The following is a 25162-nucleotide window of genomic DNA, read 5'->3' on the forward strand; positions in this document are numbered from 1 at the left end:
GTTGGTAGAGCTTCCAACCAGTGATGTACAACCCTCCAGTGTTGGTAGAGCTGCCAACAAGTGATGTACAACCCTCCAGTGTTGGTAGAGCTGCCAACCAGTAGAGCTGCCAACCAGTGATGTACAACCCTCCAGTGTTGGTAGAGCTTCCAACCAGTGATGTACAACCCTCCAGTGTTGGTAGAGCTGCCAACCAGTGATGTACAACCCTCCAGTGTTGGTAGAGCTTCCAACAAGTGAGGTACAACCCTCCAGTGTTGGTAGAGCTCCCAACCAGTGATGTACAACCCTCCAGTGTTGGTAGAGCTGCCAACCAGTGATGTACAACCCTCCAGTGTTGGTAGAGCTTCCAACCAGTGATGTACAACCCTCCAGTGTTGGTAGAGCTGCCAACCAGTGATGTACAACCCTCCAGTGTTGGTAGAGCTGCCAACCAGTGATGTACAACCCTCCAGTGTTGGTAGAGCTTCCAACCAGTGATGTACAACCCTCCAGTGTTGGTAGAGCTGCCAACCAGTGATGTACAACCCTCCAGTGTTGGTAGAGCTGCCAACTAGTGAGGTGCAACCCTCCAGTGTTGGTAGAGCTGCCAACCAGTGATGTACAACCCTCCAGTGTTGGTAGAGCTTCCAACCAGTGATGTACAACCCTCAAGTGTTGGTAGAGCTTCCAACCAGTGATGTACAACCCTCCAGTGTTGGTAGAGCTTCCAACCAGTGATGTACAACCCCCCAGTGTTGGTAGAGCTGCCAACCAGGGAGGTGCAACCCTCCAGTGTTGGTAGAGCTGCCAACCAGTGATGTACAACCCTCCAGTGTTGGTAGAGCTTCCAACCAGTGATGTACAACCCTCCAGTGTTGGTAGAGCTTCCAACCAGTGATGTACAACCCTCCAGTGTTGGTAGAGCTGCCAACCAGTGATGTACAACCCTCCAGTGTTGGTAGAGCTTCCAACCAGTGATGTACAACCCTCCAGTGTTGGTAGAGCTGCCAACCAGTGATGTAGAGCCTTCCAGTGTTGGTAGAGCTGCCAACCAGTGATGTAGAGCCCTCCAGTGTTGGTAGAGCTTCCAACCAGTGATGTAGAGCCCTCCAGTGTTGGTAGAGCTGCCAACCAGTGATGTAGAGCCCTCCAGTGTTGGTAGAGCTGCCAACCAGTGAGGTGCAACCCTCCAGTGTTGGTAGAGCTGCCAACCAGTGATGTACAACCCTCCAGTGTTGGTAGAGCTTCCAACCAGTGATGTACAACCCTCCAGTGTTGGTAGAGCTTCCAACCAGTGATGTACAACCCTCCAGTGTTGGTAGAGCTTCCAACCAGTGATGTACAACCCTCCAGTGTTGGTAGAGCTGCCAACCAGTGATGTACAACCCTCCAGTGTTGGTAGAGCTGCCAACCAGTGATGTACAACCCTCCAGTGTTGGTAGAGCTTCCAACCAGTGATGTACAACCCTCCAGTGTTGGTAGAGCTTCCAACCAGTGATGTACAACCCTCCAGTGTTGGTAGAGCTGCTAACCAGTGAGGTACAACCCTGCAGTGTTGGTAAAGCTTCCACCCAGTGATGTGCAACCCTAGAGTTTTGGTAGAGCTTGCAGCCAGTGATGTACAACCCTCCAGTGTTGGTAGAGCTGCCAACCAGTGAGGTACAACCCTCCAGTGTTGGTAGAGCTTCCAACCAGTGATGTAGAACCCTCCAGTGTTGGTAGAGCTTCCAACCAGTGATGTACAACCCTCCAGTGTTGGTAGAGCTGCTAACCAGTGAGGTACAACCCTGCAGTGTTGGTAGAGCTTCCACCCAGTGATGTGCAACCCTAGAGTGTTGGTAGAACTTCCAGCCAGTGATGTAGAACCCTCCAGTGTTGGTAGAGCTGCCAACCAGTGAGGTACAACCCTCCAGTGTTGGTAGAGCTTCCAACCAGTGATGTACAACCCTCCAGTGTTGGTAGAGCTTCCAACCAGTGATGTACAACCCTCCAGTGTTGGTAGAGCTTCCAACCAGTGATGTACAACCCTCCAGTGTTGGTAGAGCTGCTAACCAGTGAGGTACAACCCTGCAGTGTTGGTAGAGCTTCCACCCAGTGATGTACAACCCTCCAGTGTTGGTAGAGCTTCCAACCAGTGATGTACAACCCTCCAGTGTTGGTAGAGCTGCCAACCAGTGAGGTACAACCCTCCAGTGTTGGTAGAGCTGCCAACCAGTGAGGTACAACCCTCCAGTGTTGGTAGAGCTGCCAACCAGTGAGGTACAATCCTCCAGTGTTGGTAGAGCTTCCAACCAGTGATGTACAACCCTCCAGTGTTGGTAGAGCTGCCAACCAGTGAGGTGCAACCCTCCAGTGTTGGTAGAGCTGCCAACCAGTGATGTACAACCCTCCAGTGTTGGTAGAGCTTCCAACCAGTGATGTACAACCCTCCAGTGTTGGTAGAGCTTCCACCCAGTGATGTACAACCCTCCAGTGTTGGTAGAGCTGCTAACCAGTGAGGTACAACCCTGCAGTGTTGGTAGAGCTTCCACCCAGTGATGTGCAACCCTAGAGTGTTGGTAGAGCTTCCAGCCAGTGATGTACAACCCTCCAGTGTTGGTAGAGCTTCCAGCCAGTGAGGTACAACCCTCCAGTGTTGGTAGAGCTGCCAACCAGTGAGGTACAACCCTCCAGTGTTGGTAGAGCTTCCAACCAGTGATGTACAACCCTCCAGTGTTGGTAGAGCTTCCAACCAGTGATGTACAACCCTCCAGTGTTGGTAGAGCTGCCAACCAGTGAGGTACAACCCTCCAGTGTTGGTAGAGCTGCCAACCAGTGAGGTACAACCCTCCAGTGTTGGTAGAGCTTCCAACCAGTGAGGTAGAGACCTCCAGTGTTGGTAGAGCTTCCAACCAGTGAGGTAGAGCCCTCCAGTGTTGGTAGAGCTTCCAGCCAGTGAGGTACAACCCTCCAGTGTTGGTAGAGCTTTCAACCAGTGAGGTACAGCCCTCCTGTGTTGTTAGAGCTTCCAACCAGTGAGGTACAACCCTCCAGTGTTGGTAGAGCTGCCAACCAGTGAGGTACAACCCTCCAGTGTTGGTAGAGCTGCCAACCAGTCAGGTACAGCCCTCCAGTGTTGGTAGAGCTTCCAACCAGTGAGGTACAGCCCTCCAGTGTTGGTAGAGCTGCCAACCAGTGAGATACAACCCTCCAGTGTTGGTAGAGCTTCCACCCAGTGAGGTACAACCCTCCAGTGTTGGTAGAGCTTCCAACCAGTGATATACAAACCTCCAGTGTTGGTAGAGCTGCCAACCAGTGAGGTACAACCCTCCAGTGTTGGTAGAGCTGCCAACCAGTGAGGTACAACGCTCCAGTGTTGGTAGAGCTGCCAACCAGTGAGGTACAACCCTCCAGTGTTGGTAGAGCTGCCAACCAGTGAGGTACAACCCTCCAGTGTTGGTAGAGCTTCCAACCAGTGATGTACAACCCTCCAGTGTTGGTAGAGCTGCCAACCAGTGATGTACAACCCTCCAGTGTTGGTAGAGCTGCCAACCAGTGAGGTACAACCCTCCAGTGTTGGTAGAGCTTCCACCCAGTGAGGTACAACCCTCCAGTGTTGGTAGAGCTTCCAACCAGTGAGGTACAACCCTCCAGTGTTGGTAGAGCTGCCAACCAGTGAGGTACAGCCCTCCAGTGTTGGTAGAGCTCCCAACCAGTGAGGTACAACCCTCCAGTATTGGTAGAGCTTCCAACCAGTGAGGTACAGCCCTCCAGTGTTGGTAGAGCTTCCAACCAGTGAGGTAGAGCCCTCCAGTGTTGGTAGAGCTTCCAACCAGTGAGGTAGAGTCCTCCAGTGTTGGTAGAGCTTCCAACCAGTGAGGTAGAGCCCTCCAGTGTTGGTAGAGCTTCCAGCCAGTGAGGTACAACCCTCCAGTGTTGGTAGAGCTTTCAACCAGTGAGGTACAGCCCTCCTGTGTTGGTAGAGCTTCCAACCAGTGAGGTACAACCCTCCAGTGTTGGTAGAGCTGCCAACCAGTGAGGTACAACCCTCCAGTGTTGGTAGAGCTGCCAACCAGTCAGGTACAGCCCTCCAGTGTTGGTAGAGCTTCCAACCAGTGAGGTACAGCCCTCCAGTGTTGGTAGAGCTGCCAACCAGTGAGATACAACCCTCCAGTGTTGGTAGAGCTTCCACCCAGTGAGGTACAACCCTCCAGTGTTGGTAGAGCTTCCAACCAGTGATGTACAAACCTCCAGTGTTGGTAGAGCTGCCAACCAGTGAGGTACAACCCTCCAGTGTTGGTAGAGCTGCCAACCAGTGAGGTACAACGCTCCAGTGTTGGTAGAGCTGCCAACCAGTGAGGTACAACCCTCCAGTGTTGGTAGAGCTTCCAACCAGTGATGTACAACCCTCCAGTGTTGGTAGAGCTGCCAACCAGTGATGTACAACCCTCCAGTGTTGGTAGAGCTGCCAACCAATGATGTACAACCCTCCAGTGTTGGTAGAGCTGCCAACCAGTGAGGTACAACCCTCCAGTGTTGGTAGAGCTTCCAACCAGTGATGTATAACCCTCCAGTGTTGGTAAAGCTGCCAACCAGTGATGTACAACCCTCCAGTGTTGGTAGAGCTGCCAACCAGTGAGGTACAGCCCTCCAGTGTTGGTAGAGCTACCAACCAGTGAGGTACAACCCTCCAGTATTGGTAGAGCTTCCAACCAGTGAGGTACAGCCCTCCAGTGTTGGTAGAGCTTCCAACCAGTGAGGTAGAGCCCTCCACTGTTGGTAGAGCTTCCAACCAGTGAGGTAGAGTCCTCCAGTGTTGGTAGAGCTTCCAACCAGTGAGGTAGAGCCCTCCAGTGTTGGTAGAGCTTCCAGCCAGTGATGTACAACCCTCCAGTGTTGGTAGAGCTTCCAACCAGTGAGGTACAACCCTAGAGTGTTGGTAGAGCTTCCAACCAGTGATGTACAACCCTCCAGTGTTGGTAGAGCTGCCAACCAGTGAGGTACAACCCTCCAGTGTTGGTAGAGCTGCCAACCAGTCAGGTACAGCCCTCCAGTGTTGGTAGAGCTTCCAACCAGTGAGGTACAGCCCTCCAGTGTTGGTAGAGCTGCCAACCAGTGAGGTACAACCCTCCAGTGTTGGTAGAGCTTCCACCCAGTGAGGTACAACCCTCCAGTGTTGGTAGAGCTTCCAACCAGTGATGTACAACCCTCCAGTGTTGGTAGAGCTTCCACCCAATGAGGTACAACCCTCCAGTATTGGTAGAGCTTCCAACCAGTGAGGTACAACCCTCCAGTGTTGGTAGAGCTTCCAACCAGTGAGGTACAATCACCCTCCAGTGTTGGTAGAGCTTCCAACCAGTGAGGTACAGCCCTCCAGTGTTGGTAGAGCTGCCAACCAGTGAGGTACAACCCTACGGTGTTGGTAGATCTTCGAACCAGTGAGGTACAACCCTCCGGTATTGGTGGAGCTGCCAACCAGTGAGGTACAACCCTCCAGTGTTGGTAGAGCTTCCAACCAGTGAGGTACAACCCTCCAGTGTTGGTAGAGCTGCCAACCAGTGAGGTACAACCCTTCAGTGTTGGTAGAGCTGCCAACCAGTGAGGTACAACCCTCCAGTGTTGGTAGAGCTGCCAACCAGTGAGGTACAAGCCTCCAGTGTTGGTTGAGCTGCCAACCAGTGAGGTACAACCCTTCAGTGTTGGTAGAGCTGCCAACCAGTGAGGTACAACCCTCCAGTGTTGGTTGAGCTGCCAACCAGTGAGGTACAACCCTCCAGTGTTGGTTGAGCTGCCAACCAGTGAGGTACAACCCTCCAGTGTTGGTTGAGCTGCCAACCAGTGAGGTACAACCCTCCAGTGTTGGTAGAGCGATGGTGCCATCCCAACTTGACTGTTTGTACTCTAGTGCAGGACTAGGTTTTGGTGCTGGAGCAGCAAGTCTTCCATTCAGTGATGGTAGTGGTGTAGCTCGGGTCCGGTATGCCTGCTGAGTCACTGAGGTTGTCTGTAAGAATTCGCTTTAATTCATATATATATATATATATATATATATATATATATATATATATATATATATATATATATATATATATATATATATATGCAAAACAACCACTCTGAAAGAATAGAGAAATTCCAAGCTCTTTCGTGACTACTCACATTATCAAGGAACTATGATAGTAAAGCATCCAAGGAAGGTATATAATGGGGTCTGGCCAACACCTCACTATCAGATCCCACAACGGTTAAACACCTGACGCGCGCCGGCCCAACTGGACAGGTCCTTCGCACAACCACCAACAAACTATTCTACCCAAGAAAATTTTTAAAATTATTATTTGTCCAGTGTATTATTAAATTCTTCCCAAATTCTATTAATTATAAATGGATCTAATTTATATAAACCAAAGGAAATATTCATATTATTGTCAAAACTGCTTTTTATGAAACAAGATTCAATTATATTCCTGTCGACCATGGACTTGCTTGATTCTACTTTCTCAACTTTTTGAAAATCAATTGGATGGTTAAAATCTCTTACATGAATAAATAGAGCATTGGAATCTTGTCCAGTTCTAATGCTATATTTATGTTGTTTTAATCTTAGTTCGAGATTTTTACCAGTTTGACCGTAATAAACTTTATTTCAAATTTTACAAGGAATCTTATAGACACATCCATCAGCATTTTGGGGGGAATTCTTTATCAAAAGTTTTTTTACTGTATCAAGATTTTTGAATACAACTTTAATATTAAAAGTCTTAAGAAGAGAAGGCATATCAACCAAGTTTTCATGGTAAGGGAGAACCAACATATTTTTAGTTGAATAAGGCTGGTTGTCCCTTTTTGGATTGTAAAAAGTATTTCTAGCAACTTTAAAAGATTTATCAATTACATTTCTTGGGTATTTTAAATCATTACCTATTTCATAAATTTTGGATATTTCCTCATCTATGAACTCAGGACTACAAATTCGTAAAGCTCTCAAAAACATTGATGAGAAAACAGACAGTTTGACTCTATCTTGATGCGAAGAATAATAGTGGACATAGGAACAGTTATTTGTAGGTTTTCTGTAAATTTTAAATTTGAATTCATTATTATCCTTAATAATTAAAACATCTAGAAAAGGTAATGAGTTATTTTCTTCAAACTCATCAGTAAAGTTTATGGAATGGGCTAAGCTATTTAATTTTCCAAGGAAATGGTGTATATCTACATTTTTGGGCATAAGACACAAAATATCATCAACATATCTGAACCATTTAGCTCTATTAGGGAGGATTGTGTTAAGCAACCTTGTTTCAAAAAATTCCATGTATAGGTTACTAAGAAGAGGTGAAAGAGGATTTTCCATTGCCATACCAAACTTCTGAGTGTAAAACTTATCATTAAATACAAATTTTGCATCAACAATGCAAAGTTTAATAAGTTTAATGATAGTAGGAACTGGCAATGGTAAATCATAGTTAACGAGTTCTTCAGATAAGAAACTTAATAAATCATCAACAGGAACTTTCGTAAACAAGGAAGTAACATCAAAACTAACCATGTTAAAATCATTTAAGTCTGTCAAGGAGCTTAATTTATCAACTAAGTCTATGTTGTTTTTAACATTAAAGTTAGAAATTTTGCCTACAATAGGGCTCAAAATATCAACAAGCCATTTGGATAATTTATATGAAACTGACCCTATGGTCAGTTTCATATAAATTAGAAAACTTATCTAACCTTATTATAACAAGCTCAATTTAATTTAGCCTTTTGCAACTAAATATATTTTAGATAAGTTCACAAAAATTTATCAAATTACACATAAATTTATAAATACATATACTTAAACATACAGTAGGCTTCTCTTCTTTTGAGACATCCTACACTTATTGGTTTAGAAGTTTTAAAGCTTCCTGCTTCATTATTCTGCTTCGTGTGTAACAAACATTAGTGACAAAAACATTCCTCTTTTCTCTGTGTCAGGTTCCAGCATTTTTTTTTCACTGTTCGTCTGTCTGTTTATGCAATTTCCAGTCACAAAGTCGTTTCTCCTATTCATTCTTTCAGTGGTTGTCACTCTTTCTTCACCTCTTGTTCTCCATCTCCTCTTTATCCTTCAACTTATCCACCGCATGTGCATTTGCAGTCTTTATATACACATGTATATGTATATGGATCAATATTTTTGACGTTATATATGCTATGATTTTTTATTTCATGCTAATTATATTTTTTTAAGGTAATTTGCATAGCATCTTATTACATGGGTATTGGCTGTGATTTTTAGTATATAAATAAATATGCTGGAGATGATGAGTATATTTTGGATTTAGACTAGTATGTGATATGTCAGTCAGCATGTCTGCTCTATAAAAAGAATTTTGTATTGCTTTCTCCCCATTTACTCGTTTTTGCATTTAATTCTGTCTCTTACTTTCTCAATACTATTTTCACTTGCTGGATAAAAACCACAAGCGACGGTAAAATGCTTAACGTAAACTCACATTGTTATGGTAGCAACTGCCACCAGATGGCAGTGTTTAGCTTCACCAGTCAGATGGTTATAAATGACCATAATTTTTAAAGGGGTGGACCGGTAAGCCAGCGGAAGGCCTCGGTCAGATGACCAAAAGCTCCAAAGGCGGGTCATCATCTGACTAAGACCCGCGTCAGGAAACATTTGTCCTGTTTCCTGACGAACCTTACCTAACCTAACCTAACCAGTCAGACAGTAATGGTACATATTACCCACTACAAGCTCACAGCGCCATTAAGTATATTTTAATCCATAAGAGACCTTTATGTGAACTCTGTGAATATGTACAGAAATAACCTCTAGTATATATTATTATTAGTAGTAGTAGTAGTAGTGATAACTAGTGGATAATTGCAATATTGCAAACTTTTAGTAAAATTTAGTTGGTTTATCCAGCGAGTGGTTTATCCAGCGAGTGAGCTCTGTGTATATCCCAACACTACTCTTACTACGAAGCACTGCAGTAATCCCTGCCCTCTATAGGAATCCTTAGCTCACTATGGTAATCCCTTTCAAATGGGAATCCTTATCCTGAGATAATCCACACTGATGATAATCCACCTACCCATAGTTAATCTTATCCTCGTTAGTTAATAATTCATTAACCATGACAGTCTCTCACCTATGACGCTTTCTGTCTTAACTTTGTCAGCCCGTCTTTCCTAGCACCAACCGTCTTTCCTAGCACCATCCGTCTTTCCTAGCACCACCCGTCTTTCCTAGCACCACCCGTCTTTCCTAGCACCACCCGTCTTTCCTAGCACCACCCGTCTTTCCTAGCACCACCCGTCTTTCCTAGCACCACCCGTCTTTCCTAGCACCACCCGTCTTTCCTAGCACCAGCCGTCTTTCCTAGTCTTTCCTAGCACACCCGTCTTTCCTAGCACCACCCGTCTTTCCTAGTCCGTCTTTCCTAGCACCACCCGTCTTTCCTACCACCCGTCAGCACACCCGTCTTTCCTAGCACCACCCGTCTTTCCTAGCACCACCTGTCTTTCCTAGCACAACCTGTCTTTCCTAGCACAACACGTCTTTCCTAGCACAACCTGTCTTTCCTAGCACAACCCGTCTTTCCTAGCACCACCCGTCCTTCCTAGCACCATCCGTCTTTCCTAGCACCACCTGTCTTTCCTAGCACCACCCGTCTTTCCTAGCACCACCTGTCTTTCCTAGCACCACCCGTCTTTCCTAGCACCACCCGTCTTTTCTAGCACAACTTGTCTTTCCTAGCACCACCCGTCTTTCCTAGCACCACCTGTCTTTCCTAGCACCACCCGTCTTTCCTAGCACCACCCGTCTTTCCTAGCACAACTTGTCTTTCCTAGCACCACCCGTCTTTCCTAGCACCACCTGTCTTTCCTAGCACCACCCGTCTTTCCTAGCACCACCTGTCTTTCCTAGCATCACTCGTCTTTCCTAGCACCACCTGTCTTTCCTAGCACCACTCGTCTTTCCTAGCACCACCCGTCTTTCCTAGCACCACCCGTCTTTCCTAGCACCACCTGTCTTTCCTAGCACCACCCGTCTTTCCTAGCACCACCTGTATTTCCTAGCACCACTCGTCTTTCCTAGCACCACCTGTCTTTCCTAGCACCACTCGTCTTTCCTAGCACCACCTGTCTTTCCTAGCACAACCTGTCTTTCCTAGCACAACACGTCTTTCCTAGCACAACCTGTCTTTCCTAGCACAACCCGTCTTTCCTAGCACCACCCGTCCTTCCTAGCACCACCCGTCTTTCCTAGCACCACCTGTCTTTCCTAGCACCACCCGTCTTTCCTAGTACCACCTGTCTTTCCTAGCACAACCTGTCTTTCCTAGCACAACCCGTCTTTCCTAGCACCACCTGTCTTTCCTAGCACAACCTGTCTTTCCTAGCACAACACGTCTTTCCTAGCACAACCTGTCTTTCCTAGCACAACCTGTCTTTCCTAGCACAACCCGTCTTTCCTAGCACCACCCGTCTTTCCTAGCACCACCTGTCTTTCCTAGCACAACCTGTCTTTCCTAGCACCACCCGTCTTTCCTAGCACCACCTGTCTTTCCTAGCACAACCTGTCTTTCCTAGCACCACCCGTCTTTCCTAGCACCACCCGTCTTTCCTAGCACAACCTGTCTTTCCTAGCACAGCCTGTCTTTCCTAGCACCACCCGTCTTTCCTAGCACCACCCGTCTTTCCTAGCACCACCTGTGTTTCCTAGCACCACCTGTCTTTCCTAGCACAAACTGTCTTTCCTAGCACAACCTGTCTTTCCTAGCACAACCCGTCTTTCCTAGCACCACCCGTCCTTCCTAGCACCATCCGTCTTTCCTAGCACCACCCGTCTTTCCTAGTACCACCTGTCTTTCCTAGCACAACCTGTCTTTCCTAGCACAACCCGTCTTTCCTAGCACCACCCGTCTTTCCTAGCACCACCTGTCTTTCCTAGCACAACCTGTCTTTCCTAGCACCACTCGTCTTTCCTAGCACAACCTGTCTTTCCTAGCACAGCCTGTCTTTCCTAGCACCACCCGTCTTTCCTAGCACCACCCGTCTTTCCTAGCACCACCTGTGTTTCCTAGCACCACCTGTCTTTCCTAGCACAAACTGTCTTTCCTAGCACAACCTGTCTTTCCTAGCACAACCCGTCTTTCCTAGCACAACCCGTCTTTCCTAGCACCACCCGTCTTTCTTAGCACCACCCGTCTTTCCTAGCACCACCTGTGTTTCCCAGCACCACCCGTCTTTCCTAGCACCACCTGTCTTTCCTAGCACCACCCGTCTTTCCTAGCACCACGCGTCTTTCCTAGCACCACCTGTCTTTCCTAGCACCACCCGTCTTTCCTAGAATCACCTGTATTTCCTAGCAGCACCCGTCTTTCCTAGCACCACCCGTCTTTCCTAGCACCACCTGTGTTTCCTAGCACCACCCGTCTTTCCTAGCACCACCCGTCTTTCCTAGCACCACCTGTATTTCCTAGCACCACCCGTCTTTCCTAGCACCACCCGTCTTTCCTAGCACCACCTGTGTTTCCTAGCACCACCCGTCTTTCCTAGCACCACCCGTCTTTCCTAGCACCACCTGTGTTTCCTAGCACCACCCGTCTTTCCTAGCACCACCCGTCTTTCTTAGCATCACCTGTCTTTCCTAGCACCACTCGTCTTTCCTAGCACCACCCGTCTTTCCTAGCACCACCCGTCTTTCCTAGCACCACTCGTCTTTCCTAGCATCACCTGTCTTTCCTAGCACCACCCGTCTTTCCTAGCACCACCCGTCTTTCCTAGCACCACCTGTCTTTCCTAGCACAACCCGTCTTTCCTAGCACAACCCGTCTTAACTAGCACCTCTTGTCTCCTAGCACAACCCGTCTTTCTTAGCACCACCTGTCTTTCCTAGCAACACCCGTCTTTCCTAGCACCACCCGTGTTTCCTAGCACCGCCTGTGTTTCCCAGCACCACCTGTGTTTCTTAGCACCACCCGTCTTTCCTAGCACCACCCGTCTTTCCTAGCACCACCTGTGTTTCCTAGCACAACCTGTGTTTCCTAGCACCAACTGTGTTTCCTAGCACCACCTGTGTTTCCTAGCGCCCCCTGTGTTTCCTAGCACCACCTGTGTTTCCTAGCACCAACTGTGTTTCCTAGCACCAACTGTGTTTCCTAGCGCCCCCTGTGTTTCCTAGCACAACCTGTGTTTCCTAGCACCACCTGTGTTTCCTAGCACCAACTGTGTTTCCTAGCACCAACTGTGTTTCCTAGCAACACCTGTGTTTCCTAGCGCCCCCTGTGTTTCCTAGCACAACCTGTGTTTCCTAGCACCACCTGTGTTTCCTAGCGCCCCCTGTGTTTCCTAGCACCACCTGTGTTTCCTAGCGCCCCCTGTGTTTCCTAGCACCACCTGTGTTTCCTAGCGCCCCCTGTGTTTCCTAGCACCACCTGTGTTTTCTAGCACCAACTGTGTTTCCTAGCACCACCTGTCTTTCCTAGCACCACCCGTCTTTCCTAGCATCACCTGTATTTCCTAGCACCACCCGTCTTTCCTAGCACCACCCGTCTTTCCTAGCACCACCTGTCTTTCCTAGCACCACCCGTCTTTCCTAGCACCACCTGTCTTTCCTAGCACCACCCGTCTTTCTTAGCATCACCTGTCTTTCCTAGCACCACTCGTCTTTCCTAACACCACCCGTCTTTCCTAGCACCACCCGTCTTTCCTAGCACCACTCGTCTTTCCTAGCATCACCTGTCTTTCCTAGCACCACCCGTCTTTCCTAGCACCACCCGTCTTTCCTAGCACCACCTGTCTTTCCTAGCACAACCCGTCTTAACTAGCACCACTTGTCTCCTAGCACCACCTGTCTTTCCTAGCACAACCCGTCTTTCTTAGCACCACCTGTCTTTCCTAGCACCACCCGTCTTTCCTAGCACCACCCGTGTTTCCTAGCACCGCCTGTGTTTCCCAGCACCACCTGTTTCTTAGCACCACCCGTCTTTCCTAGCACCACCCGTCTTTCCTAGCACCACCTGTGTTTCCTAGCACAACCTGTGTTTCCTAGCACCAACTGTGTTTCCTAGCACCACCTGTGTTTCCTAGCGCCCCCTGTGTTTCCTAGCACCACCTGTGTTTCCTAGCGCCCCCTGTGTTTCCTAGCACCACCTGTGTTTCCTAGCACCACCTGTGTTTCCTAGCACCACCTGTGTTTCCCAACACCCTCTCACTACTTCCACCACTTTTCCTACCCCCACCCATTTTTCTTACCTCCACCCACTTCCAACCTCCACCCACTTTTCCTACCCTACCCATTTTTTCTACCCCCACCCACTTTTTCTACCCCATCCACTTTTCTACCCCTACCCACACTCACTTTTCCTAAACCACGCACATTTCTTGCCTCCACCCACTTTTCCTACCCCACTCACTTTTTCTTCCTCCACCCACTTTTCCTACCCCCACCCACTGTTCCTACCTCCACCCACTTTTCCTACCCCACCCACTTTTTCTACCTCCACCCACTTTTCCTACCCCACCCACTTTTTCTTCCTCCACCCACTTTTCCTACCCCCACCCACCTCTTCCATCTTTGCTACTTTTCTGGCCCTAGCGATCAGCTGGCCTGACGCCATGTAAACACACTTAGGGAGATTATCCCTTGAATCTCCAGCCCAAAATGGCCCTTATCCCCCGGCCTGGCCTGCTAGAATGGCTGTTGTTGTAGATGTGTTTAAACAATCTAAGCCAGATGGTCCTAGATTGTCTTGATGAAAGCCAGGCAACCCAGTCCAATCACCTCTCCCCTTTCATCCAGTCTAGTTCACTGCCCCCCCCTCTCATCCAGACTAGTTCACTGCCCCCCTCTCATCCAGACTAGTTCACTGCCCCCTCTCATCCAGACTAGTTCACTTTCTCTCCCCTTTCATCCAGACTAGTTCACTGCCCCCCCCTCTCATCCAGACTAGTTCACTGCTCTCCTCATCCAGACTAGTTCACTGCCCCCCTCTCATCCAGACTAGTTCACTTCCTCTCCCCTCTCATCCAGACTAGTTCACTGCCCCCCTCTCATCCAGACTAGTTCACTGCTCCCCCTCTCATCTAGACTAGTTCACTGCCCCCCTCTCATCCAGACTAGTTCACTTCCTCTCCCCTCTCATCCAGACTAGTTCACTGCCCCCCCTCTCATCCAGACTAGTTCACTGCCCCCCCCTCTCATCTAGACTAGTTCACTGTCCCCCTCTCATCCAGACTAGTTCACTGCCCCCCCTCTCATCCAGACTAGTTCACTGCCCCCCTCTCATCCAGACTAGTTCACTGCCCCCCCTCATCCAGACTAGTTCACTGCCCCCCTCTCATCCAGACTAGTTCACTTCCTCTCCCCTCTCATCCAGACTAGTTCACTTCCTCTCCCCTCTCATCCAGACTAGTTCACTGCCCCCCTCTCATCCAGACTAGTTCACTGCCCCCCTCTCATCTAGACTAGTTCACTTCCTCTCCCCTCTCATCCAGACTAGTTCACTGCCCCCCCTCTCATCCAGACTAGTTCACTGCTCTCCTCATCCAGACTAGTTCACTGCCCCCTCTCAGCCAGACTAGTTCACTTCCTCTCCCCTCTCATCCAGACTAGTTCACTGCCCCCCTCTCATCCAGACTAGTTCACTGCCCCCCCTCTCATCTAGACTAGTTCACTGCCCCCCTCTCCTCCAGACTAGTTCACTTCCTCTCCCCTCTCATCCAGACTAGTTCACTGCCCCCCTCTCATCCAGACTAGTTCACTGCCCCCCCTCATCCAGACTAATTCACTGCCCCCCTCTCATGCAGACTCGTTCACTTCCTCTCCCCTCTCATCCAGACTAGTTCACTGCCCCCTCTCATCCAGACTAGTTCACTGCCCCCCTCTCATCCAGACTAGTTCACTGCCCCCTCTCATCCAGACTAGTTCACTGCTCCCCCTCATCCAGACTAGTTAATTCCCCCCCTCTCATCCAGACTAGTTCACTTTCTCTCCCCTCTCATCCAGACTAGTTCACTGCCCCCCTCTCATCCAGACTAGTTCACTTTCTCTCCCCTCTCATCCAGACTAGTTCACTGCCCCCCTCTCATCCAGACTAGTTCACTGCCCTCCTCATCCAGACTAGTTCACTGCCCCCCTCTCATCCAGACTAGTTCACTTCCTCTCCCCTCTCATCCAGACTAGTTCACTGCCCCCCTCTCATCTAGACTAGTTCACTGCCCCCCTCTCATCCAGACTAGTTCACTTCCTCTCCCCTCTCATCCAGACTAGTTCACTGCCCCCCTCTCATCCAGACTAGTTCACTGCCCCCCTCATCCAGACTAGTTCACTGCCCCCCTGTCATCCAGACTAGTTCACTTCCTCTCCCCTCTCATTCAGACTAGTTCACTGCCCCCCTCTCATCCAGACTAGTTCACTGCCCCCCCTCTCATCCAGACTAGTTCACTGTCCCCCTCTCATCCAGACTAGTTCGCTGCCCCCTCTCATCCAGACTAGTTCACTTCCTCTCCCCTCTCCTCCAGACTAGTTCACTGCCCCCTCTCATCCAGACTAGTTCACTGCCCCCCTCTCATCCAGACTTGTTCACTTCCTCTCCCTTCTCATCCAGACTAGTTCACTGCCCCCCTCTCATCCAGACTAGTTCACTTCCTCTCCCCTCTCATCCAGACTAGTTCACTTTCTCCCCCTCTCATCCAGACTAGTTCACTTCCTCTCCCCTCTCATCCAGACCAGTTCACTGCCTCCCCCTCTCATCCAGATTAGTTCACTTCCTCTCCCTCTCATCTAGACTAGTTAACTTCCTCTCCCTCTCATTTAGATTAGTTCACTTCCTCCCCCTCTCATCCAGACTAGTTCACTTCCTCTCCCCTCTCATCTAAACTTTCTTTTCCTACTTCCCTCTCATTCAGACCACACCTTCCCTCTCTGCATGCACTCTTGCACACCACTCTTTTCTTTCCCTCTCATCCAGACCTTTACATCGATCTCCTCTCTCATTCAGTTCATTACATATCTCACCCCTCATCTTGACCAACCCACTTCCCTCTCACCTTTCTTCTAGACAAGCTCTCATCCCTCTCCTGTCTTGAGTGTGACAAGACCACATCTTTCTCTTAGTGAGACAAGCTCTTATCCCTCTCTTATGTCATCCAAACCAGCACCCATGCATCTCTTCTTATCCCTCTCTTGTGTCATCCAGACCAGCACCCATGCATCTCCTCTTATCCCTCTCTTGTGTCATCCAAACCAGCACCCATGCATCTCCTCTTATCCCTCTCTTGTGTCATCCAGACCAGCACCCATGCATCTCTTATCCCTCTCTTGTGTCATCCAGACCAGCACCCATGCATCTCTTCTTATCCCTCTCTTGTGTCATCCAGACCAGCACCCATGCATCTCCTCTTATCCCTTTCTTGTGTCATCCAAACCAGCACCCATGCATCTCCTCTTATCCCTCTCTTGTATCATCCAGACCAGCACCCATGCATCTCCTCTTATCCCTCTCTTGTGTCATCCAGACCAGCACCCATGCATCTCCTCTTATCCCTCTCTTGTGTCATCCAGACCAGCACCCATGCATCTCCTCTCCCTCTCTTGTGTCGTCCAGACCAGCACCCATGCATCTCCTCTTATCTCTCTCTTGTGTCATCCAGACCAGCACCCATGCATCTCCTCTTACCCCTCTCTTGTGTCATCCAGACCAGCACCCATGCATCTCCTCTTATCCCTTTCTTGTGTCATCCAAACCAGCACCCATGCATCTCCTCTTATCCCTTTCTTGTGTCATCCAGACCAGCACCCATGCATCTCTTCTTATCCCTCTCTTGTGTCATCCAGACCAGCACCCATGCATCTCCTCTTATCCCTCTCATCTAAACCATCATATTCCTCTCGTCCTTCTCAGTTCCCTTAGTGTCTATTGTAGTTCCCAGTACCACTACCTTCCTCCACCACCACTACCTTCCTCCACCACCACTACCTTCCTCCACCACCACTACCTTCCTCCACCACCACTACCTTCCTCCACCAGCACTACCTTCCTCCACCAGCACTACCTTCCTCCACCACCACTACCTTCATCTACCACCACTACCTTCCTCCACCACCACTACCTTCCTCCACCACCACTACCTTCCTCCACCACCACTACCTTCCTCCACCACCACTACCTTCCTCCACCACCACTACCTTCATCTACCACCACTACCTTCCTCCACTATCACACCTTCCTCCACCACCACTACCTTCCTCCACCACCACTACCTTCCTCCACCACCACTACCTTCCTCCACCACCACTACCTTCCTCCACCACCACTACCTTCCTCTACCACCACTACCTTCCTCTACCACCACTACCTTCCTCCACCACCACTACCTTCCTCTACCACCACTACCTTCCTCCACCACCACTACCTTCCTCTACCACCACTACCTTCCTCCACCACCGCTACCTTCATCTACCACCACTACCTTCGTCCACCACCACTACCTTCCTCTACCACCACTACCTTCCTCTACCACCACTATCTTCCTCTATCACCACTTCCTTCCTCTACCACCACTACCTCCCTCCCCCACCACTACCTTTCTCTATCACCACTACCTTTCTCTATCACCACTACCTTCCTCTATCACCACTACCTTCCTCTATCACCACTAACTTCCTCCACCACCACTACCTTCCTCTATCACCACTACCTTTCTCTGTCACCACTACCTTCCTCTATCACCACTACCTTCCTCTATCACCACTACCTTCCTCTATCACCACTACCTTCCTCCACCACCACTACCTTCCTCCACCACCACTACCTTCCTCTACCACCACTACCTTCCTCTATCACCACTACCTTCCTCCACCACCACTACCTTCCTCCACCACCACCACCTTCCTCTATCACCACTACCTTCCTCTTTCACCACTACCTTCCTCTATCACCACTACCTTCCTCTATCACCACTACCTTCCTCTACCACCACTACCTTCCTCTATCACCACTACCTTCCTCTACCACCACTACCTTCCTCTACCACCACTACCTTCCTCTCTCACCACTACCTTCCTCTATCACCATTACCTGCGTCCACCACTACTACCTTCCTCCACCAACACTACCTTCCTCCGCCACCACTACCTTCCTCCACCACCACTACCTTCCTCTACCACCACTATCTTCCTGTATCACCACTTCCTTCCTCTACCACCACTACCTTCCTCCGCCACCACTACCTTCCTCCACCAGCACTACCTTCCTCCACCACCACCACTACCTTCCTCCGCCACCGCTACCTTCATCTACCACCACTACCTTCGTCCACCAGCACTACCTTCCTCTATCACCACTACCTTCCTCTACCACCACTACCTTCCTCAACCACCGCTACCTTCATCTACCACCACTATCTTCGTCCACCACCACTACCTTCCTCTACCACCACTACCTTCCTCTACCACCACTATCTTCCTCTATCACCACTTCCTTCCTCTACCACCACTACCTTCCTCCACCACCACTACCTTTCTCTATCACCACTACCTTCCTCTATCACCACTACCTTCCTCCACCACCACTACCTTCCTCTATCACCACTACCTTTCTCTATCACCACTACCTTCCTCCACCACCACTACCTTCCTCTATCACCACTACCTTTCTCTATCACCACTACCTTCCTCTATCACCACTACCTTCCTCTACCACCACTACCTTCCTCCACCACCGCTACATTCATCTACCACCACTACCTTCCTCCACCACCACTACCTTCCTCTATCACCACTACCTTCCTCCCCCACCACTATCTTTCTTCACCGCCACTACCTTCCTCCCCCACCACTACCTTTCTTCACCGCCACTACCTTCCTCCCCCACCACTACCTTTCTTCACCGCCACTACCTTCCTCCCCCACCACTACCTTTCTTCACCGCCACTACCTTCCTCCCCCACCACTACCTTTCTTCACCACCACTACCGTCCTCCCCCACAACTACCTTTCTTCACCACCACTACCTTCCTCCCCCACCACTACCTTTCTCTATCACCACTACCTTCCTCTATCACCACTACCTTCCTCCCCCACCACTACCTTCCTCCCCCACCACTACCTTTCTTCACCACCATTACCTTCCTCCCCCACCACTACCTTTCTTCACCGCCACTACCTTCCTCCCCCACCACTATCTTTCTTCACCGCCACTACCTTCCTCCCCCACCACTACCTTTCTTCACCGCCACTACCTTCCTCCCCCACCACTACCTTTCTTCACCGCCACTACCTTCCTCCCCCACCACTAACTTTCTTCACCGCCACTACCTTCCTCCCCCACCACTACCTTTCTTCACCACCACTACCTTCCTCCCCCACGACTACCTTTCTTCACCGCCACTACCTTCCTCCCCCACCACTACCTTTCTTCACCGCCACTACCTTCCTCCCCCACCACTACCTTTCTTCACCGCCACTACCTTCCTCCCCCACCACAACCTTTCTTCACCACCACTACCTTCCTCCCCCACCACTACCTTTCTTCACCACCACTACCTTCCTCCCCCACCACTACCTTTCTTCACCGCCACTACCTTCCTCCCCCACCACTACCTTTCTTCACCGCCACTACCTTCCTCCCCCACCACTACCTTTCTTCACCACCACTACCTTCCTCCCCCACCACTACCTTTCTTCACCACCACTACCTTCCTCCCCCACTACTACCTTTCTTCACCACCACTACCTTCCTCCCCCACCACTACCTTTCTCTATCACCACTACCTTCCTCTATCACCACTACCTTCCTCCCCCACCACTACCTTCCTCCCCCACCACTACCTTTCTTCACCACCACTACCTTCCTCCCCCACCACTACCTTTCTTCACCACCACTACCTTCCTCTATCACCACTACCTTCCTCCCCCACCACTACCTTCCTCCCCCACCACTACCTTTCTTCGCCGCCACTACCTTCCTCCCCCACTACTACCTTTCTTCACCACCACTACCTTCCTCCCCCACTACTACCTTTCTTCACCACCACTACCTTCCTCCCCAACCACTACCTTCCTCCCCCACTACTACCTTTCTTCACCACCACTACCTTCCTCCCCCACTACTACCTTTCTTCACCACCACTACCTTCCTCCCCAACCACTACCTTCCTCCCCCACTACTACCTTTCTTCACCACCACTACCTTCCTCCCCCACTACTACCTTTCTTCACCACCACTACCTTCCTCCCCCACTACTACCTTTCTTCACCGCCACTATCTTCATCTACCACCACAATCTCTCCGTCGTCTACTACCACTACCTCTCTGTCATCAACCATCGCTTAATGTACTACCACTATCTCTCCGTCATCTACCACCACTTAATTTACTATCACTACCTCTTCTTCATCTACCACTACAACTTCATCTACCGTGCCACTACCTCTGTCATCTACTACCACTATCTCTCCTTCATCTACCGCCACCTCCATCTTCTGTCTCCACTTAGTACAGTGCTCGCCTGTTCCTTCGTCTCCTCCTACTTTACCTCTGTCTTTTTTATTGACTCCAACCTTGATGTCTGTCTTCCTTTACCGTAATGAGAAATACCTTAACCTCACTCTGTATGGATAGCTTTCTTGTCAGTTTCCTGAGAAATATTTTCTCATCCTATATGACTATTCCTTTTTTCTTCCCTCACCCTGAGAAACATTTCCCTCTCACCTTATGTAACTAACATGTAAATCTTCATTACCTCTATATATGGCCAGCCATTTCTCTCTTACCTTAACCTCCCCCTATTTGAACAGCCATTTCTCTCTGCCTTTACCTTTTCCCCTCACCCTATATGGCCAGCCCTTTCTATCTTGACCTTTTCCCCTCACCCTATATGGCCAGCCCTATACTCCTCCTTCCTCTCGCCTTATATAATTAACCTTACCCTCCTCTTCCTGGATAACTTCCTTCTCCTCACTCTATATGGCCAGCCCTACCCTTCCTGGATCACCTCCTTCCCCTCACCATGTATGGCCAGCCCTCTTTCTACCTGGATAACCTCCTTTCCCCTCCCCGGGCCCAGCAAGACCCCCACCCGGCCTCCGGCTAACGGTGCAGTAGTGACTAACGAGAGTGTCCCTGCTTGCCCCACCCTGCAGGCGCTGCTTCAGGCGCATGATGTGGTGGCGCACGAGGTGTACGGAGACGAAGCCATCCGTGTGACGCCGCCCCCGCTCCTCCCCTACCTCAACGGCGGTGACGAGGTGGATCCGGCCAACGGTGACGTTGACATGGAGAACATCACCCGGGTCAGACTGGTCCAGTTCCAGAAGAACTCTGACGAGCCAATGGTACGTGGTCTGGAGTGGGCAGCACACCTGCTACACCCGCTGGGCATAGCAAGTGTGTTGTCCGCTGGGTGGGGGTGGTAATACCTGCTGTTCCCACTGGTGGAAGCAACACACCTGCACCCACTGATGGTGCATCACTTCTGCACCCACTTTAGATGTACACTTACATCCACTACTGGAGCAGTACACCTACACCCTCTGTACAACAACACACTTGCATCACCTCAGCACCCATTGGTGATGTACACTTATACCCACTAATGAAGTACACTTATACCCACTAATGAAGTACACTTACATCCAATGGTGATGTACACTTACACCCCTCATGATGCATCACCTCTGCACCCATTGGTGATATACACTTACACCTACTAATGAAGTACACTTACGCCCACTGGTGAAGTACACTTACGCCCACTGGTGAAGTACACTTTCACTGGTGAAGTACACTTACACTCACTGAAGTACACTTACACCCACTGGTGAAGTACACTTACGCCCACTGGTGAAGTACACTTACGCCCACTGGTGAAGTACACTTTCACTGGTGAAGTACACTTACACTCACTGAAGTACACTTACACCCACTGGTGAAGTACACTTACACCCACTGGTGAAGTACACTTACGCTCAATGGTGAAGTACACTTACACCCACTAGTGAAGTACACTTACGCTCACTGGTGAAGTACACTTACACCCACTAGTGAAGTACACTTACACCCACTAGTGAAGTACACTTACACCCACTAGTGAAGTACACTTACGCTCACTGGTGAAGTACACTTACACCCACTAGTGAAGTACACTTACGCTCACTGAAGTACACTTACACCCACTAGTGAAGTACACTTACGCTCACTGGTGAAGTACACTTACACCCACTGGTGAAGTACACTTACACTCACTGAAGTACACTTACACCCACTAGTGAAGTACACTTACGCCCACTGAAGTACACTTACACTCACTGGTGAAGTACACTTACGCCCACTGGTGAAGTACACTTACACTCACTGGTGAAGTACACTTACACTCACTGAAGTACACTTACACCCACTAGTGAAGTACACTTACACCCACTAGTGAAGTACACTTACACCCACTAGTGAAGTACACTTACACCCACTAGTGAAGTACACTTACGCTCACTGGTGAAGTACACTTACACCCACTAGTGAAGTACACTTACACTCACTGGTGAAGTACACTTACACCCACTAGTGAAGTACACTTACACCCACTAGTGAAGTACACTTACACCCACTGGTGAAGTACACTTACACCCACGAGTGAAGTACACTTACACCCACTAGTGAAGTACACTTACGCTCACTGGTGAAGTACACTTACACCCACTAGTGAAGTACACTTACACCCACTAGTGAAGTACACTTACACCCACTGGTGAAGTACACTTACACCCACTAGTGAAGTACACTTACACCCACTAGTGAAGTACACTTACGCTCACTGGTGAAGTACACTTACACCCACTAGTGAAGTACACTTACACTCACTGGTGAAGTACACTTACACTCACTGAAGTACACTTACACCCACTAGTGAAGTACACTTACGCTCACTGGTGAAGTACACTTACACCCACTAGTGAAGTACACTTACACCCACTAGTGAAGTACACTTTCACCCACTAGTGAAGTACACTTACGCTCACTGGTGAAGTACACTTACACCCACTAGTGAAGTACACTTACGCTCACTGGTGAAGTACACTTACACCCACTAGTGAAGTACACTTACGCTCACTGGTGAAGTACACTTACACCCACTAGTGAAGTACACTTACGCTCACTGGTGAAGTACACTTACACCCACTAGTGAAGTACACTTACGCTCACTGGTGAAGTACACTTACACCCACTAGTGAAGTACACTTACGCTCACTGGTGAAGTACACTTACACCCACTAGTGAAGTACACTTACGCTCACTGGTGAAGTACACTTACACCCACTAGTGAAGTACACTTACGCTCACTGGTGAAGTACACTTACACCCACTAGTGAAGTACACTTACGCTCACTGGTGAAGTACACTTACACCCACTAGTGAAGTACACTTACACTCACTGGTGAAGTACACTTACGCTCACTGGTGAAGTACACTTACACTCACTGGTGAAGTACACTTACGCTCACTGGTGAAGTACACTTACACTCACTGGTGAAGTACACTTACGCTCACTGGTGAAGTACACTTACACCCACTAGTGAAGTACACTTACACCCACTGGTGAAGTACACTTACACTCACTGGTGAAGTACACTTACGCTCACTGGTGAAGTACACTTACACCCACTAGTGAAGTACACTTACGCTCACTGGTGAAGTACACTTACACTCACTGGTGAAGTACACCTACACCCACTGGTGAAGTACACTTACACTCACTGGTGAAGTACACCTACACCCACTGGTGAAGTACACTTACACTCACTGGTGAAGTACACCTACACCCACTGGTGAAGTACACTTACACTCACTGGTGAAGTACACCTACACCCACTGGTGAAGTACACTTACACTCACTGGTGAAGTACACCTACACCCACTGGTGAAGTACACTTACACTCACTGGTGAAGTACACCTACACCCACTGGTGAAGTACACTTACACTCACTGGTGAAGTACACCTACACCCACTGGTGAAGTACACTTACACCCACTGGTGAAGTACACTTACACTCACTGGTGAAGTACACCTACACCCACTGGTGAAGTACACTTACACTCACTGGTGAAGTACACCTACACCCACTGGTGAAGTACACTTACACCCACTGGTGAAGTACACTTACACTCACTGGTGAAGTACACTTACACCCACTGGTGAAGTACACTTACACCCACTGGTGAAGTACACTTACACCCACTGGTGAAGTACACTTACACCCACTGGTGAAGTACACTTACACTCACTGGTGAAGTACACTTACACCCACTGGTGAAGTACACTTACACCCACTGGTGAAGTACACTTACACTCACTGGTGAAGTACACTTACACTCACTGGTGAAGTACACTTACACTCACTGGTGAAGTACACTTACACCCACTGGTGAAGTACACTTACACTCACTGGTGAAGTACACTTACACTCACTGGTGAAGTACACTTACACTCACTGGTGAAGTACACTTACACTCACTGGTGAAGTACACTTGCACTCACTGGTGAAGTACACCTACACCCACTGGTGAAGTACACTTACACTCACTGGTGAAGTACACTTACGCCCACTGGTGAAGTACACTTACACTCACTTGTGAAGTACACTTACGCCCACTGGTGAAGTACACTTACACCCACTAGTGAAGTACACTTACGCCCACTGGTGAAGTACACTTACTCCCACTGGTGAAGTACACTTACACCCACTGGTGAAGTACACTTACGCCCACTGGTGAAGTACACTTACGCCCACTGGTGAAGTACACTTACACCCACTGGTGAAGTACACTTACGCCCACTGGTGAAGTACACTTACACCCACTGGTGAAGTACACTTACGCCCACTGGTGAAGTACACTTACACCCACTGGTGAAGTACACTTACGCCCACTGGTGAAGTACACTTACTCCCACTGGTGAAGTACACTTACACCCACTGGTGAAGTACACTTACACCCACTGGTGAAGTACACTTACGCCCACTGGTGAAGTACACTTACGCCCACTGGTGAAGTACACTTACACCCACTGGTGAAGTACACTTACACCCACTGGTGAAGTACACTTACTCCCACTGAAGTACACTTACACCCACTGGTGAAGTACACTTACGCCCACTGGTGAAGTACACTTACGCCCACTGGTGAAGTACACTTA

General features: G+C 49.3%; 1 protein-coding gene across 6 annotated transcripts in view; it reads left to right on the forward strand.

The window, feature by feature from the left end:
- CASK (peripheral plasma membrane protein CASK) overlaps nt 1–25162 on the forward strand; it is an 842107-nt gene that overhangs the window by 368405 nt on the left and 448540 nt on the right. For all 6 annotated transcript variants that reach the window (XM_070097782.1, XM_070097783.1, XM_070097784.1 and 3 more), the window contains exon 2: nt 21116–21307. In XM_070097782.1, the coding sequence (XP_069953883.1) occupies nt 21116–21307 (192 nt within the window). The remainder of the gene's footprint in view (nt 1–21115; nt 21308–25162) is intronic.

Source organism: Cherax quadricarinatus, chromosome 59 (genome assembly GCF_038502225.1).
Source record: "Cherax quadricarinatus isolate ZL_2023a chromosome 59, ASM3850222v1, whole genome shotgun sequence".
In the NCBI taxonomy this organism is placed as follows: domain Eukaryota; kingdom Metazoa; phylum Arthropoda; class Malacostraca; order Decapoda; family Parastacidae; genus Cherax; species Cherax quadricarinatus.